Source organism: Vicugna pacos, chromosome 15, assembly GCF_048564905.1.
Source record: "Vicugna pacos chromosome 15, VicPac4, whole genome shotgun sequence".
Classification (NCBI taxonomy): domain Eukaryota; kingdom Metazoa; phylum Chordata; class Mammalia; order Artiodactyla; family Camelidae; genus Vicugna; species Vicugna pacos.
Window position 1 is genome coordinate 4,476,891 of NC_133001.1, and position 21,930 is coordinate 4,498,820.

The following is a 21,930-nucleotide window of genomic DNA, read 5'->3' on the forward strand; positions in this document are numbered from 1 at the left end:
GAATTAGAAAAGTAACCTCTTGATATCTGGAAGAGAGATTGTGCCTTCTCTCACTTAATACGTAACCGTCTTTGATTACCAGCTAAGATACGGAATCACTGTACTGTAAGTAGTCAATAACTGAGAGCTCGTTTCAGGGGGAAAAAAAAGAGTCACCTCCTTTTTCGGTTGCCTTCACCTAGACTCTCGCTAAACCATTCCAGACTGGGAGGGTCGGCTTCTGGGGCTCCCAGGTTACTCCCTACATAGCCTGGCAATGAAGTAGTTATCATAACAGCTACAGTGTCTTGAGTCCTGTGTGTCAGTCACTCTTGTGAGCACCTTGTCAGTATTAGGGACAGTCCTCACAACTCTGGGGTGTTTCTTCTCTCTTTGTTCAGAGGAAGAAACGGGCTGATGACTTGCTCGTGGTGACACAGCTAGTGACTTTGGAAGCCAGGATCTGACTCAGGAATGTGCCTCTGCAACCCATTCTCTTATCACAACACTCGCAGCCTTGTGGTGTGTGCTTCCCTGAGCCGTTCACACACAAGGTTTCTGAATTTCATTTTCCCACAAGTGGCCAGTTGCTGAGCGTTGCCTTAGAAACCAGAATTCATTGTTCAAAAGATGTAAATTGCGTTTTGTATCAAGATGCCTGAGGTTTGAAAGCAGAGGTGACCCTCCTGAAGCAGTGGGTTCTAGCTGGCGCTGCTGTCCTGTTTACCACATGCTCCTTCAGTTGTGGAAGTAAGCAAGGCGGGAAGCCACTTTGCTTTTTAGAGTTAGCTCTCTTGTGTCTGGATTAGAAGCTCAGCAGGAGAGGAAGCACGAGCCCAGCCGAGCTTGCTTTGGAGGAGGGTCTGCTTCCTCAGTAATGCTGCAGTCAGGAGAAGACGCGCTTCTTGCTCCGTGGCTGACACCGCTTATACATAGTTCCTTCCCCACTTCTCAGTGAGACAGGAGGATGGCTCAGCAGCCCGGAAGCATGGAAGCCTTAAGTCCTTAAATTAGAAGTGGTAGATGATTTATACTAGATTGGTTTTTTTTGTTCGGGGGCTTACTTACTATAATAATAAGGAAATCTCAGAAGTTCGAGTTGACGTGCACCACTTAATGTCTGTTTTGACTGATATCCAGCAGGGGAAATTGTTAGCGACCAGTGACGTTCTCCTTCAGCGCCCCTTTTCTTCCAGTGGATTCATCCATCCGGAGAGCTGTGATTTTGGCCCCTAGTAGTCTGAATGCTGTTCTCATCTTAGTGTTGAGCAAGGAGGGAAAGACATAGGTGAAGAATTCAGATTTCTTCAAGTTTGGTGAGGAGCTAGAAAGGTTAAGAGCCAACTATATGTCAATTAAAAAAGAAAAAGGGGGGAAAAATTGATGAGCTAGAAAGGTTAAGTGGTTTGGACAGACATGAACAAGTCGGTTATTGATTTTTTTCTTCTCTCTTTTGTCTTTCATTCCATTTTCCATTCTTCCTGCCTTCCCCCATCCCACTTACATTTCCAACCAGGTATATCTTTGCAAAGAATCTTTTTGAGAACGGTTCCCTCAGTGACATGGAATGGCATATCTATCAGGACTGGCATTCTTTTCTCCTGCAGGAGTTTGCCAGTCGGCTCGGATTGCATGGCTTCATCTACCTCCAGGCTACTCCCCAGGTAACACAGAATCGAAAGCCTTGGACTTCAGGGTCATATGAAACTTCAGAGGTGATGTTCTCCAAGCCCCTGATTTTCCAGTTGGAAAAATTCGATCGTGGCTGTGCCCTGGAGCACGGTGTGCAGTGGGTGAGCACACCCCCCCCCCCATTCTAGCGTAGGCACCCTTTTCCCACTGGCTTTCTGCAGCAGAGGGCTAAAGCAATTGACCGTGCATAGAAAGTGTCCCTCTTGAAGTAGGAACCACACAGAGGAAGCTGGGCATTATCTTTATCACCCAGTTTGCAGGTTGGACCCTCTGACCAGCTAACCTGTAGCCAGTTGCCTCAGCGTTTCCTTCCCTCTAACGAGTCATCAGAGTCGGTGGTGGTCTTGATGGTTTCCTGAGTAGCATGTCAGGAGGAAGAAAAGGAGGGTATCCACACCTCATCCTGTTACTGCCCTAACATAGAGTCTCCCTCTGACCTTTGAGGATGCCACTGCTAAAGCGAGATGCACCACGGAAGTTGCATCCCATGGCCCTCTGGCTTGGCCCGTGGAGCCGGCCCAGCACACTGCAGGGTGAGGTTATGGCAGAGCACTGAGGACTGGAGGTGGCAGTGGTGCTTGGCTCTGCTAGCAGGCAGTGACCGTGGGCAGCTGCTGGGAGCCCTTCCCCTGGAGGGGCGCTTGTCTGTCGAGTCAAGTGTCTCAGACTAGTGATCTCTAAGGGCTCTTCTGGAGTGGGACTCTGAGTCAAGGTGGGGGCATTTTTTTGAGGATTGTGTTGCTCTCAGCTTGTGAGACATACATCTGATGTACAGTCAAATGCCAGCTACACCACATAATCTTAGGAGGGAAAACTCTGTTCAGGCTAGAGAGACCATTGGTTTTTGGAGACAGGACTGAGCCCTATGGACAGGAGGATGCCTGTGAGCAGATTGAGCAGGGTCAGAAAATACTGGCAGAGTCCCCATGGCACCAGCTCACAGGAGCCAGAGAGGAGATGACCTCACAGAAGGCCTGACCTCAGGAAGGTGGCAGCCCGGCAAGGGGCCCTGAGTGTGCCTGGGGCCAGATATTGGGGCTCTTTGTGTCAGGAGTTTATGAAGATTGTGGGGCAGAAGCTAGATCATGGAAGGAAATAAAGAGCTTCCACAGACATAAGCAGGGTCTGAGGTTTACAGTGAAACTCCAGTAGACATTCGATGAAGCCAGAGGGCTGAGAACCTTCTGTGAGAAGAACTAAGTTGAGTCTGGCTGGGTCTCTTATTTATGACTCTTGGAGTAGCTTCGTTGCCTGGGAGCAGGAATAGACAAGGCCAGTTTTGGAGGTGACTGAACTGTAGAGGTGGGGATTGGTGTCAGTGATTAGGGGGAAAAGGAGAGCCCTGCCAGAGACGATGGTTTGAAGTAGCTGAGTGTAGGGTTCAGGGTGAGAGGAAAGTCCTGGGCTCCAGGAGGGCTCATGGCCTGGACCAGGGATGAGTAAGAGCCCCGTGGACTTGAACTGGGTGAAGACTGTGGCTGGATATTGAAGAGGTGACAGGTTTCCAGTAAAATAGTTGAAAACAACGGTAGGTTGAAGGGGTAAGCCTTAGGAGAAGAATCAAGAGGACTGGCTGAGCCTCTTCCTGGTTCCTAACCTGACCTAACCTGCTGGGACGCTGGGACCCGTAAGGAAAGCAAGAAAGTCTTCCTGACCTCTGTGTGTACTCAGAATGGCTTTGTGAGAAGGGACAGTGGTGATGACAGTGGTGGTAGTGATTACTATTATGGTCTGACTGATCCACCTGTTTGGAGAGACTAATTGAGGTCTTCCAGCTGGGGAAGAATAAGGGTTGAGGGAGTATTGTAATTTAATGGTAGAAAAAAATGTATTCATCTGGTGACTGCATGGAGATTTGGGTGCTGTTTTGATGCCGTTAGAGCCAGGAGCCCAGGGATGCCGATGCCCATCCCTTGAAGTTACCGCCGATGTCTTCTGTGAGATCCAAGAGGGCAGAGCAGAAGTGGCAACATCTCCCCGTGGGAAGCCGTGCAGGTGCTCCGCCACCGGCGCAGAGCCCTAGGAGATGCTGGGTTTGGTGCGCAGGAGGTGGGCCTGAGGTGGGCCTTTTGCTCCTTCCCACCTGCTCTTCCCTAAACTGTAAAAAACAAGCGAACCAACAATTGAAAAATCAGAAAAGAAGTGGCTGGGCCTCCGTGCCCCGTGGAATCAGGACAAGAGAGTGTAGCTGGCCAATGTGCCGCCAAGAGCCAGGCCGTGTTTGCGACATGGAGACAGCATGCGGGAAGGGCCTGGGGACAAGTGGCACCTGGGTGTGGGGCTCGGGAGGCACAGGGGCCAGAGCCACCAGCAGTCACTGTCCAGTTGCTGTCTCTGACTCCACGCAGTCCGCACGGCAGCTCTTCAAGGGGGTGGGGCCAGTAAGTGAAGGGGCGGGTTGACAGAAGGGCCCCTCCCCTGCCGTGGCCAGATGCTCTGTCTTTCCTAGTCACATTCAGGTGTGTCTTCCCCTGAGGACTGAGGTAAAGCGGGACCAGAATAAAGCACTGTTTGTACAGGATTTTGTGAAAAATAGAACTTCTTGTAACCATATCAATAAAGCAAGAATCATGCCAAATGCTCAAAATAGAAATTTGCCTAGACTTCTGGGGAAGAAGAAAAGTTTGCTCTGTTAAGCCAATTAATAGTGCAAAGGGAAATGTTACCTATTTTAACAGGAGAGACTTTAGCATCAATGTTTGCCTGCCAGCAGTGAATGAATAATTATAGCTTTTATAAAAAGAATAGCTCTGCCCTTGTATCTACTTGAAAACATAAAGTCACATTTTTAAAAATACACATTTTCATTAATGCCAATGATGTTTTTCTCAGAGAGGAAAATTAGATAGCTTTGCTGTGTTTAGAAATCCTGAAGCTGCCTTGCAGGCGGGAATGTGACTTGGTTAGCCTCTAAGGAGGCAGGCGGTGTGGCAGTCTGTACTAGCAAGTGTACAGACCTTTGCCCTATTTATTAATCATGCTCCTTGGAATTTACTCCGTAAATACGCTCCCACGCGGCACTGTGGCTCATGTGCAAGGCAGCGTTGGTTGTAATAGCAAGTTATTGCAAACAACCCACGAGGTCATCAGTAGGGACCGGCTGAATATATGATGCTCCATCTATGCCCTGTTAAAGCCTAAAGTCATGAGAAAGGATTAGAAAGTACTATAGTGATCCATAACAACAAAACAACGGAGCGATAGGACCCCTTTTAGGTGTGTGTTTTAGAAAGCGAGGCTGGGGTAAGAAAGTGCACATGCATAAAACGTTTCTGAAAGTGCACAGCAAGTCACTACTGTCGGTCATCGTGGGTGGAGGACTGAGGAGCCGGAAGCCAGTGGAGTAGAGCTGTGTGATGGGGGAGGGAAGGAAACGAGAAGCGATGTCTGGCTGCAGTCAGCAGCGAGGATGAGGGTGTCCGGCAGGAAGACAGGAGGAAAGAGAGGCGGTTCCGCGTGAAGGAATGTAAAACGTAAACGGTGGACGTAGGAGCACCGGGTAAATGCAGATAGACTGGCTCAGAAGTGAAAGCGTTCAGTGAACACGTGCGACGAATACTTATCCACCGCGTCCTCTGCCAGGCCCCACACTAAGCCCTGAGCAGGACGGACTGTGGCCCGCCTCTGGCACTACGCCCTCAGAGCACCCCGAGTAGACCTCCCGCCATCCTCCGACTCAGCTGAAGTGCCACTGGCGGTCTGCGTTTGTCCGGGGCTCGCACAGCGCCCCGGCTCTCAGAGCGGTGCTAAGTAAGCGGAGACCAGAGATGAAGGGGGAGCCCCCGCCTCCTCCAGGACGCGCCTCTCTGACTGCCGGAGCCCAACTGCTGCCTCCCTTATCTGGCCCGCTGCGCTTAATCTAAGCCTCGCAGCTTAGCGCTTGATCTGCTGGTTTGCGTATTTCGTTTTACTTGTTACCTGACTGAATTACAGAGTCCCTAGGGCAAGGACATATCTACGTTTTACAACAATTCTTGATTCAGGGGAAAGAGGTGTAAAGGGCATGCTGGAAGTACTAACCTGTTAGATCTGTGTTGACCAGTTTGAAAAGTTGGACATCAGATCGTAAATGAAATGTGTTTACATAACTTTCTTCCCTTTGAGGAAAGATGAGATGAGAGGGAAACAGCAGTCTGTACCTTTGTGAATATTGTACACGTGGAGATGAGGTTTAAGTGTTTGAAAGAGAGAAGTCTGAAATCAGTGGGCGCGGCTACCTGTTCTTCCCAGGACGGATCACGTTGAATAACGGGGCGTTTCCCGGGCAGAAGGGAGGAAGGCGGGTAATTCTGGCAAAACACATGCATAGAACAAAAATTTTGAGATTCGAAAGAGCTTGGTCTGCACTGTAGGCAGAAGGTCAGATCTGGCTGAAGCAGTGAGTCCAGGGGAGGAGCTGAGGAAGTTGAGAGTAGGGATTTAGGAGAGGTGGCCAGACTCCGAGAATGTCCTGTGTGACCAGTGAAGGAGAAGGTGACACTGTGCTTCAAACTCTCCCATCAGATGAAGGCAGAGTGGAATTATGCACACTCTGGAAGCAGTGGGGGATGGAGAGTTAGTCTGAAACCTCTGTTGTTTTTTTTTAACTTCCTTTACTTTTGACCTACGTAGGTTTTGCATTCTGCCCCAGAGTGAGTGATATGATGTGATGTGAAAGAGATGTTTCAGATTACTTACTCTACCGTCAGTGTGAAGTTACTCAGACTTCTTGAACTGTGGGCAGTAAGGACCCTGGAAAGTGTTCTAAGCGAGGAGAGTAAGACCATGACAGTCAGCCCTCCGTGCTCGCAGGTGCAGACCCCGCTGACGGGGAGAGCTGGCGACCATTTTACACCTATAAGCCACTTGAGCAGCCTTGGAGTTAGGTATCTGCAGGGGGTCCTGGAGCCCTCCCCTTCACAGATCCTGAGGGACGACTGTATATTGCAGTATATGGAGGGCAGACTGAGTGGAAAAACTGGGAACAAAGAACAGCTTTTGCTGGGAACCTGACATGCCTCCCCCTGTGAGTCCTCACAGCCTCCTTGGGTTTGAGTGGAGGCTGAGGAGGAGGCTCCTGGTGAAGACGGGGATTTCACCCTGGACTTTCTGACCTTAAGGCCGCTGCTCTTTCCGTACACTGCAGGAGGCAGAGAGCCTGAAGGCTCTGCCCCTGCCCCGGTGACGTGACGAGGGTCTGACCGGGGCAGAGGTGAGAGAGAGGCATGGAGAGAACCAACTGGAGAGAGTAAAGAGAGCCCGGTGACTTCCTGGATGTGGTTGGGAGGAGGGAAAAGAAGGGTAACTCCAGGTTCCCCGGCTGGATGATGTTTGCCACTAACCTGTGATTGAATAAGGACACAAGGCTGCAGAAACAAGTCATAGCCGAGAGAGCCCAGGATAGACATGGCGAGTGCGTCTGAGAGCCCCAGACTGCACTGTCACAGCCGAGATCAGCAGTGAGCTCAGCAGAGCCTGGGGATTGTCTTCCAGGTTTGCTTGAAGAGACTGCGCCGGAGGGCCAGGGAGGAGGAGAAGGGAATTGAGCTGGCCTATCTCGAGCAGCTTCATGGTCAACACGAAGCCTGGCTTGTCCACAAGACAACCCCGTAAGTGGCAAAGAGAGCGGCAGCGGACAGAGGCCTGCCTCCCTGCCTCCCTGCAGTCCTGCGCCCCTGTCCCTCTGGCCCCTTGCTTCCCTGCCGCCAGTCTTTACAATACAGGAAGTTCAACATAGCAGCCCCACAAGCATGTTCAGAATGCATTGAAATTGTCAAGCATTATCCGAATTAGAAATTTAAAATTAGATGTAATCTAGATATTCCAAGAAACCTTTTGTTAGATTCTGTTTCTCCAGCTTTTTCATTTTTTGACGTCCTTTTGGATGGAACATGGTGACCAGTGATGATGACCTCGTTGGCTCAGGGTGAAGGGCTGAAAAATTTTAGACATTGTCAGTTTACTAAGTTGACATTCCTAGTTTCGGCCCCTTCTCCCCCCAGCCTTGGTGTGCTGTCCGCTTAAAATGTCTGGGGCTCTGACCTTCAGTAGAAGTCTCAAGACTAAAGCGAAATCTCAGCCTCATCTTTCCATCCAACTTTATTGAATTCTTTTTTTAAACTGCTGTTTACGTGAAATTTCATTGGGAAGCCGTGTGACCTTAGATCTCTCCTCTGAGTTAGTAAGACTTGGTGAGTATGTGAAACTTGCCGTCTTTTTTCCTGTTCCCTGAATGTTCCCACTTCTTCCAGGCTCCACTCTGAGGCCCTGCTCAACATTCCAGTGCTGGTGTTGGACGTCAATGATGATTTTTCTGAAGAAGTAACCAAACAAGAAGAGCTCATGAAGAGGGTGGGAAAGATGCCTGCTTTCTGGTGGTTTTCCTTTATTGCACTTTTACCGCTTCAGACTCCAGTATGGGTCTGGTGCTCTGCACCTCAAAGTCACCCCACACTCCGAAGCCTGTGGGACCTCGTATACATGACTGATGGAACCCCTATTCTGTGGCGTGTTAGGGGCTAGTAATTGTTAAACACTTGACTTGTACGGTGCACTTTCCTGCTAACTCCTCCTCGAAGGCGTTCTGGAACTAGGGAAGTGAGACCGCTGGCTTCTCCAGCTCTGCGCCTTGATACTGTGTGGCCCTGGGCGGGTGACATTTCCTGTCCATACCCACTTTCCCTTCCCCACAAAAACTCACGGGCTTGGCAACGCGCGCATTACGGGTATAATCTCCTGGAAATGTGAGGTTTAACTCATGGGTTTTCTCTTTCCCACAGGTAGACACCTTTGTAGAGAATCTGGAACCAATACCATGATGTTCTAGTTGTGACCTGGGCTCTCTGACTTTCTGAAGCCAGACGGATACAGAGTCACCCACCTTCCCACCCGCACTCCCATGTCCGTTTACCCCCAGAGCGCCCTCAGCGGTTGTCAGCGGCAGCGCCTAGTGCAGCTGTGTTTCTGTCATCCTTAGACCCAGCCCCATCTTCTTTTGTATTTCAAGGACTTCTTACAGTCTGAGTGTTGGTTATCTTGCTAATCCACTTGTTCATTCATTTCAGCGAGTGTCTATTGGTGCTTGCTGTGAACTCCCCTCTAGGCTGGCCATTTTCACTTGAGAAAAGTCTCTGCTTTTTTTCTTTTGGAATCCTTCCCTGTGTGTTCACTGGTTCCCTCTGACATGGCAGGGCAGGAATTGCTTCCAGGACCCCCAACCAAGCTCCACCTTGGACGTGAAAAAGGGAAGTAAAGTGGCTCAGGAGTCGGGGGAGGACGACACTCAGATGGGAGCCCCAGAGCCAGGAGGTGCCTTTATCTCTTCCCACCCAGCGCTCTTGGAATGGGGGTTGGGGTGGGGATTTGGACCTTCGTCCTGGGGCTGAAGAACCTGGACAAGAGAAAGGGAGGCAGGGAGAGAACAAATCAGGAGCTCAGAAGTCCGGCATCTGACACTCGGGGTTTGGTCACCTGGCCCTCTGGCCTGCCCCAAACACCTCACCCCATGAGTTAGTTTCTGATCACGGAGCGAATCTGTCTCTGCTGGACAGAAAGAAAATAATATTTTGTGTGGTATTTCAAGGACAGTTTATTGTTAGAAAAATTCACGGCTGTATAGAATTCAGGTGCTTCCATGCCAGAAGCCTGCGGGCCCATGATTCACCGGGATGGGAATTCCTGCACTGAGTGAGCCCTTGACAGTTGCGCAGGCCCGCGGGAGAATGAATGCGCTCGGGACCCCGTGTGTCCCAGAAGACAGAAACTTGTGTTTTCCTTTCTGCTTGGGAAAACGCATGTGCGATTGGTTTCTAACAAACGTGTGATGTTTTGAAATAGCATGGCATTTCTTTATCCTACTTTTAAAAATTTTAACAGCTTTACTGAGATATAATTCACATACCATACAATTCACCCATTTGAAGCGTGCAGTTCAGGAGTTTTTATTATAGTCATAGGGTTGTGTAACCATCAGCACAGTTGATTCCAGGATGTCTTCATCACCCCAAGAAGGAGTGTCATACTGATTAGCCATCACTCTCCAGCCCCCAGCCCCACAGTCCCCACCTAGCTGCACCCCACCCTGGGCATTTACTGTTGAGCTGTTAGAGTACTTTATATATTCTGGATACAAGTCCTTACTGGATACATGATTTACACATATTTTCTCTCGTTCTGTGGGTTGTATTTTCATTTTGATAGTGTCCTTTGAAGCACAAAAGGTTTTAATTTTGATAAAGTCAGCTTTACTTGTCACTTAGCCTTTTGGCATCACTGGTAAGAAAGTTTTGAATAACCCAAAGTTACAAACATTTACTGCTATGTTTTCTTTCAAGAGTTGTATAGTTTGGACTCTTGAATTCAGTCTGTGATCCGTCTTGAGTTAATTTTTGTGTGCAGCGTCAGGAAGGAATCCAGTGTCATTCTACATGTGCAGATTCAGTTGTTCCAACACCATTTGTGGAAAAGAGGAGCCTTTCCTCCCGCTGAGCTGTCTCGTCGCCCGTGTTGAAAATCTGCCCCACTTGTTCTTGTGTTTATTTGCTGCTTCAGGCTTTGGACAAGACCCGGGGTGAACGTGGGCTGCTAGGTGGGTTCTAGAAACTCTGTGGTTTTGGCCTTTAGCTTTGAGGGGCCCCAATGTTTAATTGCCATCTAAGTCCCATTTAAGGAACTTGAAGTCACCATTTCCAGGAACCGCTAATGTAGAAATCACCTGTAAACCCAGAGTAAGAGCACTTGGCCCCCTTCATTGATTTATTTGATTATCAACAAATATTTGAGTATCTGCCATATGCTGGAGACCAAGGAGGTAACAGTGAACACAGCAGAAGGCAGACCTCGTCCTCACCTCACAGAACTTGTCATCCAATGGAGAAGGTGACAGACACTGAACAAGTATTGCCGGTGAGATGAGCATTTCAGAGGATGTATGGGTATACTGTGGGGGCCTGTAACCGAAGGGGCCAAAGTAATCTGGGACAGCCCCCCACGAAAATAACCATTCTGAAGAATGAATGGGGTATTCAGGCAGAGAAAACAGTCATGTGGCAAGGCCTTCATGTGAGAATGAGGCATTAGGCCCAGATTGTCAAAACTGGAGGAGAGTAATGAGTTTATCATTTAAGAATACCCTCCTCTCCACGTTCCTCACTTAGTCTTAAGGCCTGAAAATCTACACTTCGAGGGCTTCTTTTCATTTGTAAAACTTGCCTTTTAGAATGTAAGTGTTCTCTAAGATACTCAAGCTATCAACTGTCTCACTGGGGTGAAATAATTTGCCATTTTCCAAATTAGCTGAGAAGGTCTGTAGAGAGAAGATAGTTTAATGAGGAGTCATTTTGGGACTTTTAAGTATGAGGGTTGGGGGTAGATCTGGGCAGAATGTTTAAATATGGGGATTGGGTCCACCTGGCAGGCCAGCCTGGGTGGGCTGCTCTCGCCCTTGGGGTAGGCTGTCCTGCACAGTCAAATAACTAGAATTAACACAAAAATAGCTACATTTCCTTCTGGTTTATGATGTGGTAAAACCTGCTCTTCTGGAACCAGAGTAATTACCTTGATGGGCTTATAACGTGGACTGAGGTTGTGAAAGTTCTCAAACTCAGGCTTTTAACGTGAAGGGAGACAGTGATCCTTTCAGGTGAAGGAGGTTGCTATGTGCAAATGGGGAACTCACAGGGGAAACAAACAAGAAAGTAACGTGCTTTAAAATGGAGAGACTGTGTAACCTCCTTCAGTCCTTACTTTAAAGAACAGGCAGTTTAAATCTCTGGACTACTTTCTCCTTGGAGCTTCTTCCTTTGCTGTTCTCTCCAGGCTTTTCTACTGTTTGGTGTCTCCCTTACTGTCTCCTCCACTGACTCACCATTTTTTCCCCTCTTGTCTGAAGTGTTGGCGTCGCCCCAGGCATCCTTGGCTCATTTCTGCCTTTCCTCACTCCTCTGGGTGATTTTGCATTCATTTTCTATTGCTGCTATATCAAATTACCATGAATGTGGCTTAAAGCAGCACAGACCTATTATCTCATAGTTCTGTAGGGTAGAACTCTGACTTGGGCCTCATTGGGTTAAAATCAAACTTATCAACAGGGCTGCGCTCCCTTCTGGAGGTTCTAGAGGAGAATTTGTTTCCTGGCCTTTCTTGTCTTCCAGAGGCTGCCCACAATCTTTGGCTTGTGGCCCCTTCCTCCTTCAAAGCCAGCAACGTTGCATCTCTGACCCTTCTTCTAACATCACGTCTCTCTCTGACTACAGCCAGGAAAGCCTCTTTGCTGTTAAGGGCCCACTTGATGGCATTGGGCTCATCTGGATAATCCAGAATACTCTCCCATCTCAAGGTCTTGGGCCTTAGTTCCACCTGCGAAGTCCCTTTTGCTAGTAAGATGACGTTCACAGGTGCCAGGGGTTAGGATGTGGATGTTTCAGGGGTGTAATCATCCTACCTTGCACAGATCTCAAACACTGTCCTGGTGTGCATTACTAAAATACGGGGTGACGGCTTTTTAAAAACTTGGAAATGTTATGGAAAATGTGAATCATTGCAATAGTGGAGAGAATAATATAAAGAACGCCCATAACCCTGTTGCTCATGTCATAATCAGCCTAGGATCACCAGGGAGAAACCCGTATTTTGACAAAATCAGGTTAACTCATTACAGTGAAGGAGACCAGATAACAGAGGAACTATGGGGTGTCTCGCCAAATAGGCAGAGAGTTACAGGAATTGAATTTAGGAAGGATAGAAATTTAAGGAGCAGTGTTTTGATAGGCTCAAAGGAAAGCAGGAGGCAACATCTGGTCTGAGCTGCACAGTAGACCCAGGTTCATTTCCTTAGAAAGGGCAAAGTCAGGATAAACTGGGGACGCTGTGTTCAGAAGCCCCTTATCTGAAGCTCTGAACCTGGGTTGCAAATCAAGACTGCTTCTCTGTGTCAACGTGACTTAGATCCTACTGGCAACAGAGGGGTGTTTCATTTTTACTGATAAAATTTCAAATGGCAAAGTTTCTGATGGTCTATCATTTTAGAGAACAAGGTTTCCCAGGGGGTCGGAAAGCAGAAGTCACGCAAGAAGGGGGTGGTTGTGACACTTCAGCTGCAACGTGCCTTTGGGAGGAATATTGTTTCATGGTAATGTAGCTGGCCTTACCTACGTTTGTCCTCCCAGCCTGAGGAGTGGCAGGGCAGATTTTTTTTTTCCTTTAGTGGGAGCTAATTTTTACTTTTTCACCCACTTCAGTTATCTACTTACAGTCAATTTTGTTTCACCTATAGCCTACCCACCATCCTCAGATTATTTTGAAGCAAATTGCAGACGGGAAAATGACTTTTTTTTTTTAAATTGAAGTATAGTCAGTTACAATGTGTCAATTTCTGGTGTACAGCATAATGTCCCAGCCATGCATATACATACACATATATTCGCTTTCATATTCTTTTTCATTAAAGGTTATTACAAGATACTGTATATAGTTTCTTTGCTATACAGAAGATATTTGTTTTTTACCTATTTTTATATATAGTAGTTAACATTTGCAAATCTCAAACTCCCAGTTTTATCCATTCTCACCCTCTTTCCCTAGTAACCATTAGATTGTTTACTATGTCTGTGAGTCTCTTTCTTTTGAAGATGAGTTCATTAGTGTTCTCTCTCTCTCTCTTTTAAGATTCCACAGAGTTCTTATTCCATTCACCCAGGTGACGACACTAGAAGCCTCAGAGCCATCTTTGCCCCTCCAGTTCTCACCTTCCCTTCCTTTCTCACCAAATTCTGCCTGTTCATTTCTGAAATCCCTCAAATCTTTTCTGCACCTCAGTGACTGTTTCTCTAGTTGAAAGGGTAGTGGATATTGTGGTTGGCTCCCCAGCACTCGTACATCTGCCTCCTCTTCCATAGCAGTCACATAGCTCCCAGTGTGGCCATGCCAGGAAGGGGTGGAATGCCCGCTCCCAGCCCCGCCCATCACTACTACCAGTCATCATCTCTTCCCCAAGCCACCTCAACTAAACCACGGACAAAAGAACAGCCTCCAGTCAGATCTCACGCCCCACCCTTGCCTCCAGATAGCTGCCCTTCAGCCCTTCCTGTGTGGACATATTCTAGCCACCGTGTTTGTTTAACCTCACCTCCCACTACTCATTCCATAACCCCCCAAGACTAGCCTATGGTTCTAGAATACATCTTGTGTTTTCCATAGAGCAAAATGCTTCTCTGTCTCTCTCTTCCCTCTCATTCTTTCCCCGCTCTCTTACTGGAAGACCTACTTATTCTGCCAGTCCCCAGTCTCCTCCTCCTCTCTCTATGAAACTCTTCCCTCGCCCCCAACACAAGTAGCCAGTCTTTGTGTCCTTGGGCACTCTGCTTATTGAATTATGTCAAACTATGCATCAGACCTGCGTAAAAGTTGTCTGGAGGCATCTCTTTCTTCTGGGCTTTGCCATTCTTGACACAGACTGTGTCTTAGTCACTTAGCACCGTGCCTGACATGTATCTATTTATTGCTATTTAGTGAGTGACTAACACGGACCTGCTCAGTAACAGAATGTTGTAACTGGAGACATGATCTGCCCTTTCTGAAATCATTAGGTTTGTGAGCTCCACATTACAATCACTGGTGTGCCAAGTACTTTCCAAAGGTTGAGGACATGCAAGAAAATGATGGCCCCAGACCCCACCTTCATATTGTCAAGGGAGCTGATGACTGAATGCCTGCAGTGTGCCAGTCACTTCCTGAACACTTTTTAAATGTTAATCCTCTCAACAATCTTATGGAAGAAGTTCAATATCTCACTTTTTACTGGTGAGGAAACTGAAGCTCAGATTCTCAGTTACTCACACATGGTTCTGCAAACTGTGCTCCATGTTCTCTTTCCACAACATCAAACTGACTTGCAAGGGAGACAAGACTAGACTTTCAGAAAAGAAGGCAAACATGCATTTCTTTGACTGCCTGCCTGGAATTATCAGCCCACTGTGGTCACCTGGGCAGGAAGATCTTCCAGCTTGCCAGCACTGCTGGGTGGACGTCCTCAAGTGCATCCTAAATATACCTTTGGCCCACTGGGGCCCTAAGCAGGCACAGAGATGCTTCCAGGGGCCCACATTTCCTCTTCCTGGCAACTGCACCTTCAAGGTGCTGAGCTCCATCAGACTGGGCAGTGGGGTGTATTTGGAAGTTAGAAAGTTCTGGAAGTGCCTTCCTATCCCACTTCCTGGACCAAGCTGCCCATTGCTATCAGATGATGCTCCTAAAACACGTTTAATGATGTAAATATTCTCCTTATAAAGGACTGGTTTCTAAATGCAAAGTGGTATCCTGGACTGGATCCTGAAATACAAAAATAACGTTAGTGGAAAAACCAAAGCAGTGAAATCTAAGTGAAATCTAGAATTTGAATAATAGTGATGTACCAATGTCAGCTTCTTAGTTTTGACAAATGTTCCATATAATGTAAGAGTTAGCACTGGGGAAAACTGGGCAAGGGATATATGGAGACTCTGTGCCAATTTTGGAAATTAATTGCAAAATAAAAGTTCACTTTTCAAAAATGTTGGTGCCTCTTACAAGATAATGACCAGGCTCTTTAATGGACATTTGGGGTCTGCCAACCTTATCTTCCCCTGCCCCTGTGAAACAACCTCTGCTCCAGCTACATGGTTTTACTCACTGTCCTTTGAACAAAGTCATGCTCTCTGGTCCCTGCATTTGCCCTAGCCATGCCTCCTGCTGGAAAGACAACTGCCAGAGAATCAGTCATGGTCCTGAACTGTGATCAGAAGCAGTTCAGGACCATGACTGTGAAGCTGATGGAGGCCCAGGGCCCATCATTTACAACTGCTGCGTCCACAGAAAATTCTCAGGGACCCAAGGCTCTGGTAGGGACATCCGACTCACAGAATCTGGGCCACGTACCTTTGGCATGCCAAGTAGCTGCAGGGGAGTCTGGGAAGAACAGTATTTGAGTAAAGTATTTCCATTTTTACTATGGGAGGCGGGCTTTACCTCCAACTTGCCTCGGTAGGCTAGTCCCCAAACACAGGAAGGGATTCATTCACTGGTTCTCCGCACAGTGGCAGATGTCCACCACACCTGGGTTTTCTAGCGCCAAAGCTTCCACTGAGGACCATCGGGCTCAGGTGACACTTGGGAAACTCCAGCTGGATTTGGCCTGGAGGGTGCATGGTGTAGACTGTGATTTTTGATATTTGGTTTGCTAGACCAGGATCAGGAGGACTTCATCTCCTGAGGGCACTTGAGTTAAAACCCTGGAAGTGAGAAGGGCCCAAATGCACTTCTTCGGGAGCAGCGATGGGAACGGCAACACTGGGGAAGTGATGGCCAGCTCTGAGGTGAGAGAGCTGGGGCGTCCGTGAGAAGATTTGGCATTCAGTGTTCTCCCCATCACTTCTCCAGCCCCCAGGAGCATCTGACTCCTGTCTCACTCGTTCTGAGTCATCTGGGTCTCGCAGCATCCCTCCTGGTAGTTCTCATATCTGGCTCATCAACAAGCACCTCTTAAGGGAGCCTTTACTGACCCCTCCCCAGCTGGGTCAGGTGCCCACCATTGAGAGCCTTTGGCATGTCTTATTGTTGCATTTGCCACAGAGCATTAAAATGACCTATTTCCCTGTCTCTTTATCAGAATGAGTCCCATTCCTCTTTGTATCTCTAGTGCCTGGCACATAGGAGTGATAGCTCAATAAATATTAAACACAAGGAAAGATGTAGGCTGAGCTTGAGAAGGGCCCCCTTGAACTAAGCAAGGAAGTGCCCCCCAACATCTTTACCCTCTTATGCTCCCAGTTACATGCTACATACTTGCCAAGTCCCAGGCCAGCTCCCAGACAGGCTCTGAGCAGCTTCTCCATCTCTGGACTAGGTCATGTGATTGTTAGCTCCTCAGAGTAAATGACAGAAATGGGCAGCAGATTCTGCTCTCAGGGGCCCCGCCCCAGGTGATGCTGGAGCCGCTGTGGAGCCCTGAAGGACCCCTTGAGGAGAGAATTGCAGAAGAAAGAAGAAGCCCCAGGCCTTGACTTTGTAAAACTGCCACAGCAGCCCTGGACTGCCCTGCTCAGACTTCTTTTAGGCAAGAAAGATAGGACTTCTCAGCATGGGGAGGGCATAGTTCAAGTGGTAGAGCATGTGCTTAGCATACATGAGGTCCTGGGTTCAATCCCCAGTGCCTCCTCTGAAAATAAATAAGTAAATCTAACCACCCACCTCCCCTCACCCAAAAAAGAAAAAAATAGAAAGAAATGAAACTCTGACTGTTGTTTTATCATAATATACAGCTGTGGCTCTGAGCTTGTTGCAACATTCTCTCTTACCCAATCTGGGGCCCTGCTGCGGGGCAGTTGTGTCAGATCCCTTGCAACTGGGACCCCAGGGAATATTACCTGGTACTAGGGATCCACTGCAGTTGATAGATGTTTCCACAGGTAGGGAGAAGCTGTGTCACCTTGGGCAAGTCATTTCACCTTAGATTTCTTGCACTGAAAACAAAAAAGATAATCTTCAAGGCCCTTACAGTCTTATGCTCAAAATATTTGCCCTTTGAAAGAAGAAGCATCACCACTGGATGGAGGGCAACGGTTTGAGGGCTTGGGTTTGGGTGTCAGACAACCTGGGCTTCAATCCCCACTGCACCACTAGCCAGCAGTTCACCTCAGACACAGTCCTGAACTTCTCTGAGCTTCTTTTCTTTTCTTTTTAATATTACAATTTTAATAAATATACCTATATAAGCACTTTGGATCTTTATAATTATCAGCAAGGGTATTCTGGAAAAGATTCTGGGGTTTTTTGTTTGCTTGTTTTTTAAACTTTTTTTATTGAGTAATAGTCATTCTACAATGTTGTGTCAAATTCCAGTGTAGAGCACAATTTTTCAGTTATACATGAACATACATACATTCATTGTCACATTCTCTTCCGCTGTGAGCCACTCTGAGCTGCTTTTCTTACATCTGAAAGTGAAACTTACTTTGCAAGGGTGTTCCAAGGATTAGAAATCCTGGAGATAAACTTCTGGGCACAGAGTAGCCACTCAAAAACTGGAGCCGGTCTGTGTGGGTGGAGAGATGGAGGGAGCTGGACAGTCCGTCACAGTCTGTCTCTGAGCTGAGCCTTGAAGGGCGAGGTGAGGAATGTGTCAGCGGCGGAAAGGTAAGGCCAGGCACGTGCGCAGCACCGGCCAAAAAAGGCGGACACGCGATGCGATGGTGACAAGTGGATATAACGTGGTCTCAAATGGGAAGAGATAACATGTCCCTAGGTGTGATGCAGGACAGACGGTAACAGGTGCTACTTCCAGCAAAGGGAGCTTCAGGGGTCACATGGCATTCGAGCTGGTAGTTAAACGACAGTAGGATGTCTAGAACAAAAGTTACGGTGAGAGTGGCTCTAGGGGAAACCCCATGGGCCCGTGGGCAAAGGCAGGGAGCTAAGAGTCCTGTGGGTCTAGGGGAGGGGAGGCCGTGAGGCTGGAGGAGGAGGCAGCAGTTGAGTGTTTTCAACCCAGCGCTCCGAGGGGCAGGGGCGCGGACAAGACAGGCGGGCGCCGCCCCCGCTGCTCACACCGACTCGCCGCCGCCTGTACCTGCTGCTCCGCGGCACTCCGCGTGGGCTGCATCCGCCAGGCCGGAGCCGGGACGCCCGGGGGTCCGGGAGGGGCTCCCGAGGTCCCCTGGGCCACTCGGCAAAGGGGCTGGTGCGGGACTTGTGTTCAGAAGGTGAAGGGCTGGGAGAGCAGGCAGGCATTCGCTGCAGCTTCCTTCCCGCCCGCCGGGCGGCTGGCTGCGTGCCCTGAACTTGACCTCACATGACCTATGTGTTCCCTTCTTGGAAACGATTCCAGTGCCAGGAGCAGTTGAGCTCTGCCTTTGGCTTTCTTTTTCCTTCAGAGCAGGGACTTTGTCTCAGCTGAGACTGGCTTCTGCTGCTCCCAGAGTCTCGGCTCCCCCGTCAACAGCACCTTGCGAGCCCTCCGTGGCTGCCAGCGGGGGGCCTAGTGTTCGCAGCCTCTTTTCCTTGATTCCTGTCAGCCCTCATTGTTCTTAGAAATGATGACTTTGAGAGTGCGAGATCATTGCATAGATAAAGACCAAGGGGGGGTGGAAATCCCCCCCGTCCCCTCCCCCGCTCACAGCCCTCCCCACCCTCTCCCCGCCCCCCGCCGCCCCCCCCCAGGTCACTCGGCTGCGCAACAGCTGAGCTGGACCATCGCAGTAGTTCTGACTCTCAGGCCAGTGCTCTCGGTCCTGGCTATGAGCTGCTTAACTCCGTACTCGTCAAACTCATTAACGCGTGGAGGTGTGGACGTCGGCTCGTTTGCAAGTCTTAATTTGGATTAATGTCAGTGTCTTGCAACTCCTGTGTGAAAAAGTGAGTTATGTTTTGGACATCGTCCTTGTTGACAATACCATGTTTGGATGTTTTGTGGACTGGGTTGGCATGAAAAATAATTCCCAAAATGCCTGGATTTGTCCAGTGTTGCTGATTAGTGTTGTCTTAGGAGACTAAATCCAGCATTAGCCCCAATAAGGGGAAGGAAGCACACCATTCTCTCCTTAGTCCAGTGCATAAGGAATACACACAGCATATTTATCAAAAGAAAGGGACGGATTTCTAACCAGCATAAAAGCTAGAAATTACTAATCCCAAACAGACTGCTTTGCTCAAAAACCTTTTGAGTTAGTTTGTGGGTCCCAGTAGAGAGCCAGGCTCTGTTCACCATTCAGCAAGAATTTGTTGACTGTCTAGGTCCCAGGTGTTATGGATGGTGCTGAGAATACACTGGGTAGCAACACTGACACACACGTGTACAAATGACCTCTTGACTTAAAAAGGAAGACGTCTTACCTAGGCTTGAGTACCATGTTACTCCTCAGATTTGGTTCTCAAAGATATTTTCAGCTGCTTCCTAAAATTAGGCTTCTCTTCAAAGGATGCAGAATGAATTCACTGATTGAAAATACTCAGAAAATAATGTAACTTAGACAAAGGCAATCTCAAAAGAGGGATTCCTAAGACATTTTAAGCAATGGCCACATAGCCTCCCAAGGAGGTGACTTAGATAAGAACATTTATTTAGAAGTAGACATTCTGGGGTTTTTGTGTCAAATGCAAAGGCAAATTTTCATGGGAACAAGGTTTTGGCTTCTGGAGGCCAGCCACCTCTCAAAGCAAGACGACCAGAAGACCTGAACCAACTCAGCCTATTGGTTGCTGTCCACTGTCCATGAGCCCTCAGGCTAGGACTGCCCTGGGCACCCACGTTTGACAGCACCTGCCTGCAGGATCTCCAAATCAAATCAAATTACAAGACCAACACAGCTTAGAAACAAATCTTTTCATTTGCACAGGTTCCCGCACTGCCAAGGATATTTCATTGATCAAAGGGAAGTGCTGTCATCTGAGTCTCCAGCTTCTTTCACAAAGAACACATTCTCTATACTGTCCCACACAGCACTTTCTCAGTTACCTTCTCCTTGGAGTCACCCCTAACTCTTGCAGTAGGCATTAAATATTCCCATTTGACAGACAGACTGAGGTTCCATTAAATGGCTCCCCTAAAGCATGCAGCTGGAGAGGGGCCCTTATGGGGCTTGAAGCCAGATGCTGTGGTTTCTCCTCCCTTCTCCACCAGACCAGGGGCATCAGCTCTGTTGGAAACTCGCAATGGCTCGTGCAAGCAGTGGTCCCCAGCCTGGTTGCACATTAGCCCCCCACCCAAGAGTGATTAGATGTTGCCAGTGACACAAGGCCCAGGCCCCCCTGCAGGTCCATCCCACCAGAATCTCTGTGAGCGGGGCCCGGGGATTGACATTCCTTAAGAGCTCTAGGGAGCTTCCGCGGGCTGTCGTGGTCATTCTGTTAGTCGTCAGGGATTTGCTGCCTGCTCTCTCAAGGACCTGCTTTAAGGCCTAGATATTTCAGTTGTCTTTTCAAAAATAATTTTCTATTTCTCAATTATAGGAATAATGCTTATTTATTGTAGAAATTTTAGAAGGTATGAAGAAGAAAACAAAAATCCAGAGATGCACTGTTTGTTTTTAGTATGTTTTTATTGAAGTATAGTCAGTTAACAATGTTGTGTCAATTTCTGGTGTACTGCACAGTGCTTCAGTCACATAAGAACATACACACATTCGTTCTCATATTCTTTTTCACCATAGGTTACTGCAAGATATTGAATATGATTCCCTGTGCTATACAGTATAAACTTGTTTATCTATTTTATATATATTATTTAGCATCTGCAAAGCTCAAACTCCCAATTTATCCCTTCCCACCCCTTCCTTCTCTGGTAACCATAAATTTGTTTTCTATTTCTGTGAGTCTGTTCCTGTTTTGTAAATAAGTTTGTTTGTTTTGTAGATTCCACATATAAGTGATATCATGGTATTTTTCTTTCTCTTTCTCACTTACTTCACTTAGAATGACATTCTCTAGGTCCATCCATGTTGCTGCAAATGGCATTATTTTATTCTTTTTTATGGCTGAGTAGTATTCCATTGTATAAATATACCACAACTTCTTTATCCAGTCATCTGTTGATGGACATTTAGGTTGTTTCCATGTCTTGGCTATTGTATATAGCATTACTATGAACATTGGGGTGCATGCGTCTTTTTGAATTAAGGTTCCTTCTGGATATATGCCCAGGAGTGGAATTGCTGGATCATATGGTAAGTCTATTCTTAGTCTTTTGAGGAACAGAGATGCACTGTTACTATTTTGATGTATTCCCTTCTAACCCCTGTGCATATTTACTTACAAATTCTTGATACTATACAGTGATTATTTTCTTTTGACTTCGTATGGTAAATGTTTTCCAATGTTACCAAATATTTTTCAAAAACACTGTTTTAATATTAAAATATAAAAGATTTTTAAAGATATGGTCCACAACATTAACAATGACTAACAAACACTTGGACAGCAGATTCTTCTTAGGTTTTTCTTTTTGCTCATTTGTATCTTCTTCTTTTTTTATAATTAACTTGTGTTTGTTTAATTTTTAAATGAGATTATTATAATAGCTGCATCATGTTCTATTGTGCTTATACCTTATAAATTAATCATTCTTTAATGTCACACATTTATGTTGTTTCTAATTTTGTTGTTATAAATAAGCCTTCCATGAAGACCCTTGTACCTAGATCTTTGTGCACTACTTTCCTAGAAGTGAGATTATTGAATGAGAAGGTATATAAACATTTTGCAGAGTATCGATAAACCTACTAAATTGCTTTCCAGAAGGGCACATGAGTTTAT

The 21,930-nt window shown here is 47.3% G+C and overlaps 1 protein-coding gene across 4 annotated transcripts in view; it reads left to right on the forward strand.

Moving 5' to 3' along the window:
- LOC102545949 (deoxyguanosine kinase, mitochondrial) overlaps positions 1-8,683 on the forward strand; it is a 30,765-nt gene extending 22,082 nt beyond the window's left edge. For all 4 annotated transcript variants that reach the window (XM_006219003.4, XM_031685077.2, XM_031685076.2 and 1 more), the window contains 4 exons: positions 1,496-1,643; positions 7,144-7,259; positions 7,902-8,001; positions 8,430-8,683. In XM_006219003.4, the coding sequence (XP_006219065.1) occupies positions 1,496-1,643; positions 7,144-7,259; positions 7,902-8,001; positions 8,430-8,468 (403 nt within the window). In that variant the 3' untranslated portion in view covers positions 8,469-8,683. The remainder of the gene's footprint in view (positions 1-1,495; positions 1,644-7,143; positions 7,260-7,901; positions 8,002-8,429) is intronic.
- The last annotated feature ends 13,247 nt before the right edge of the window (positions 8,684-21,930 follow it).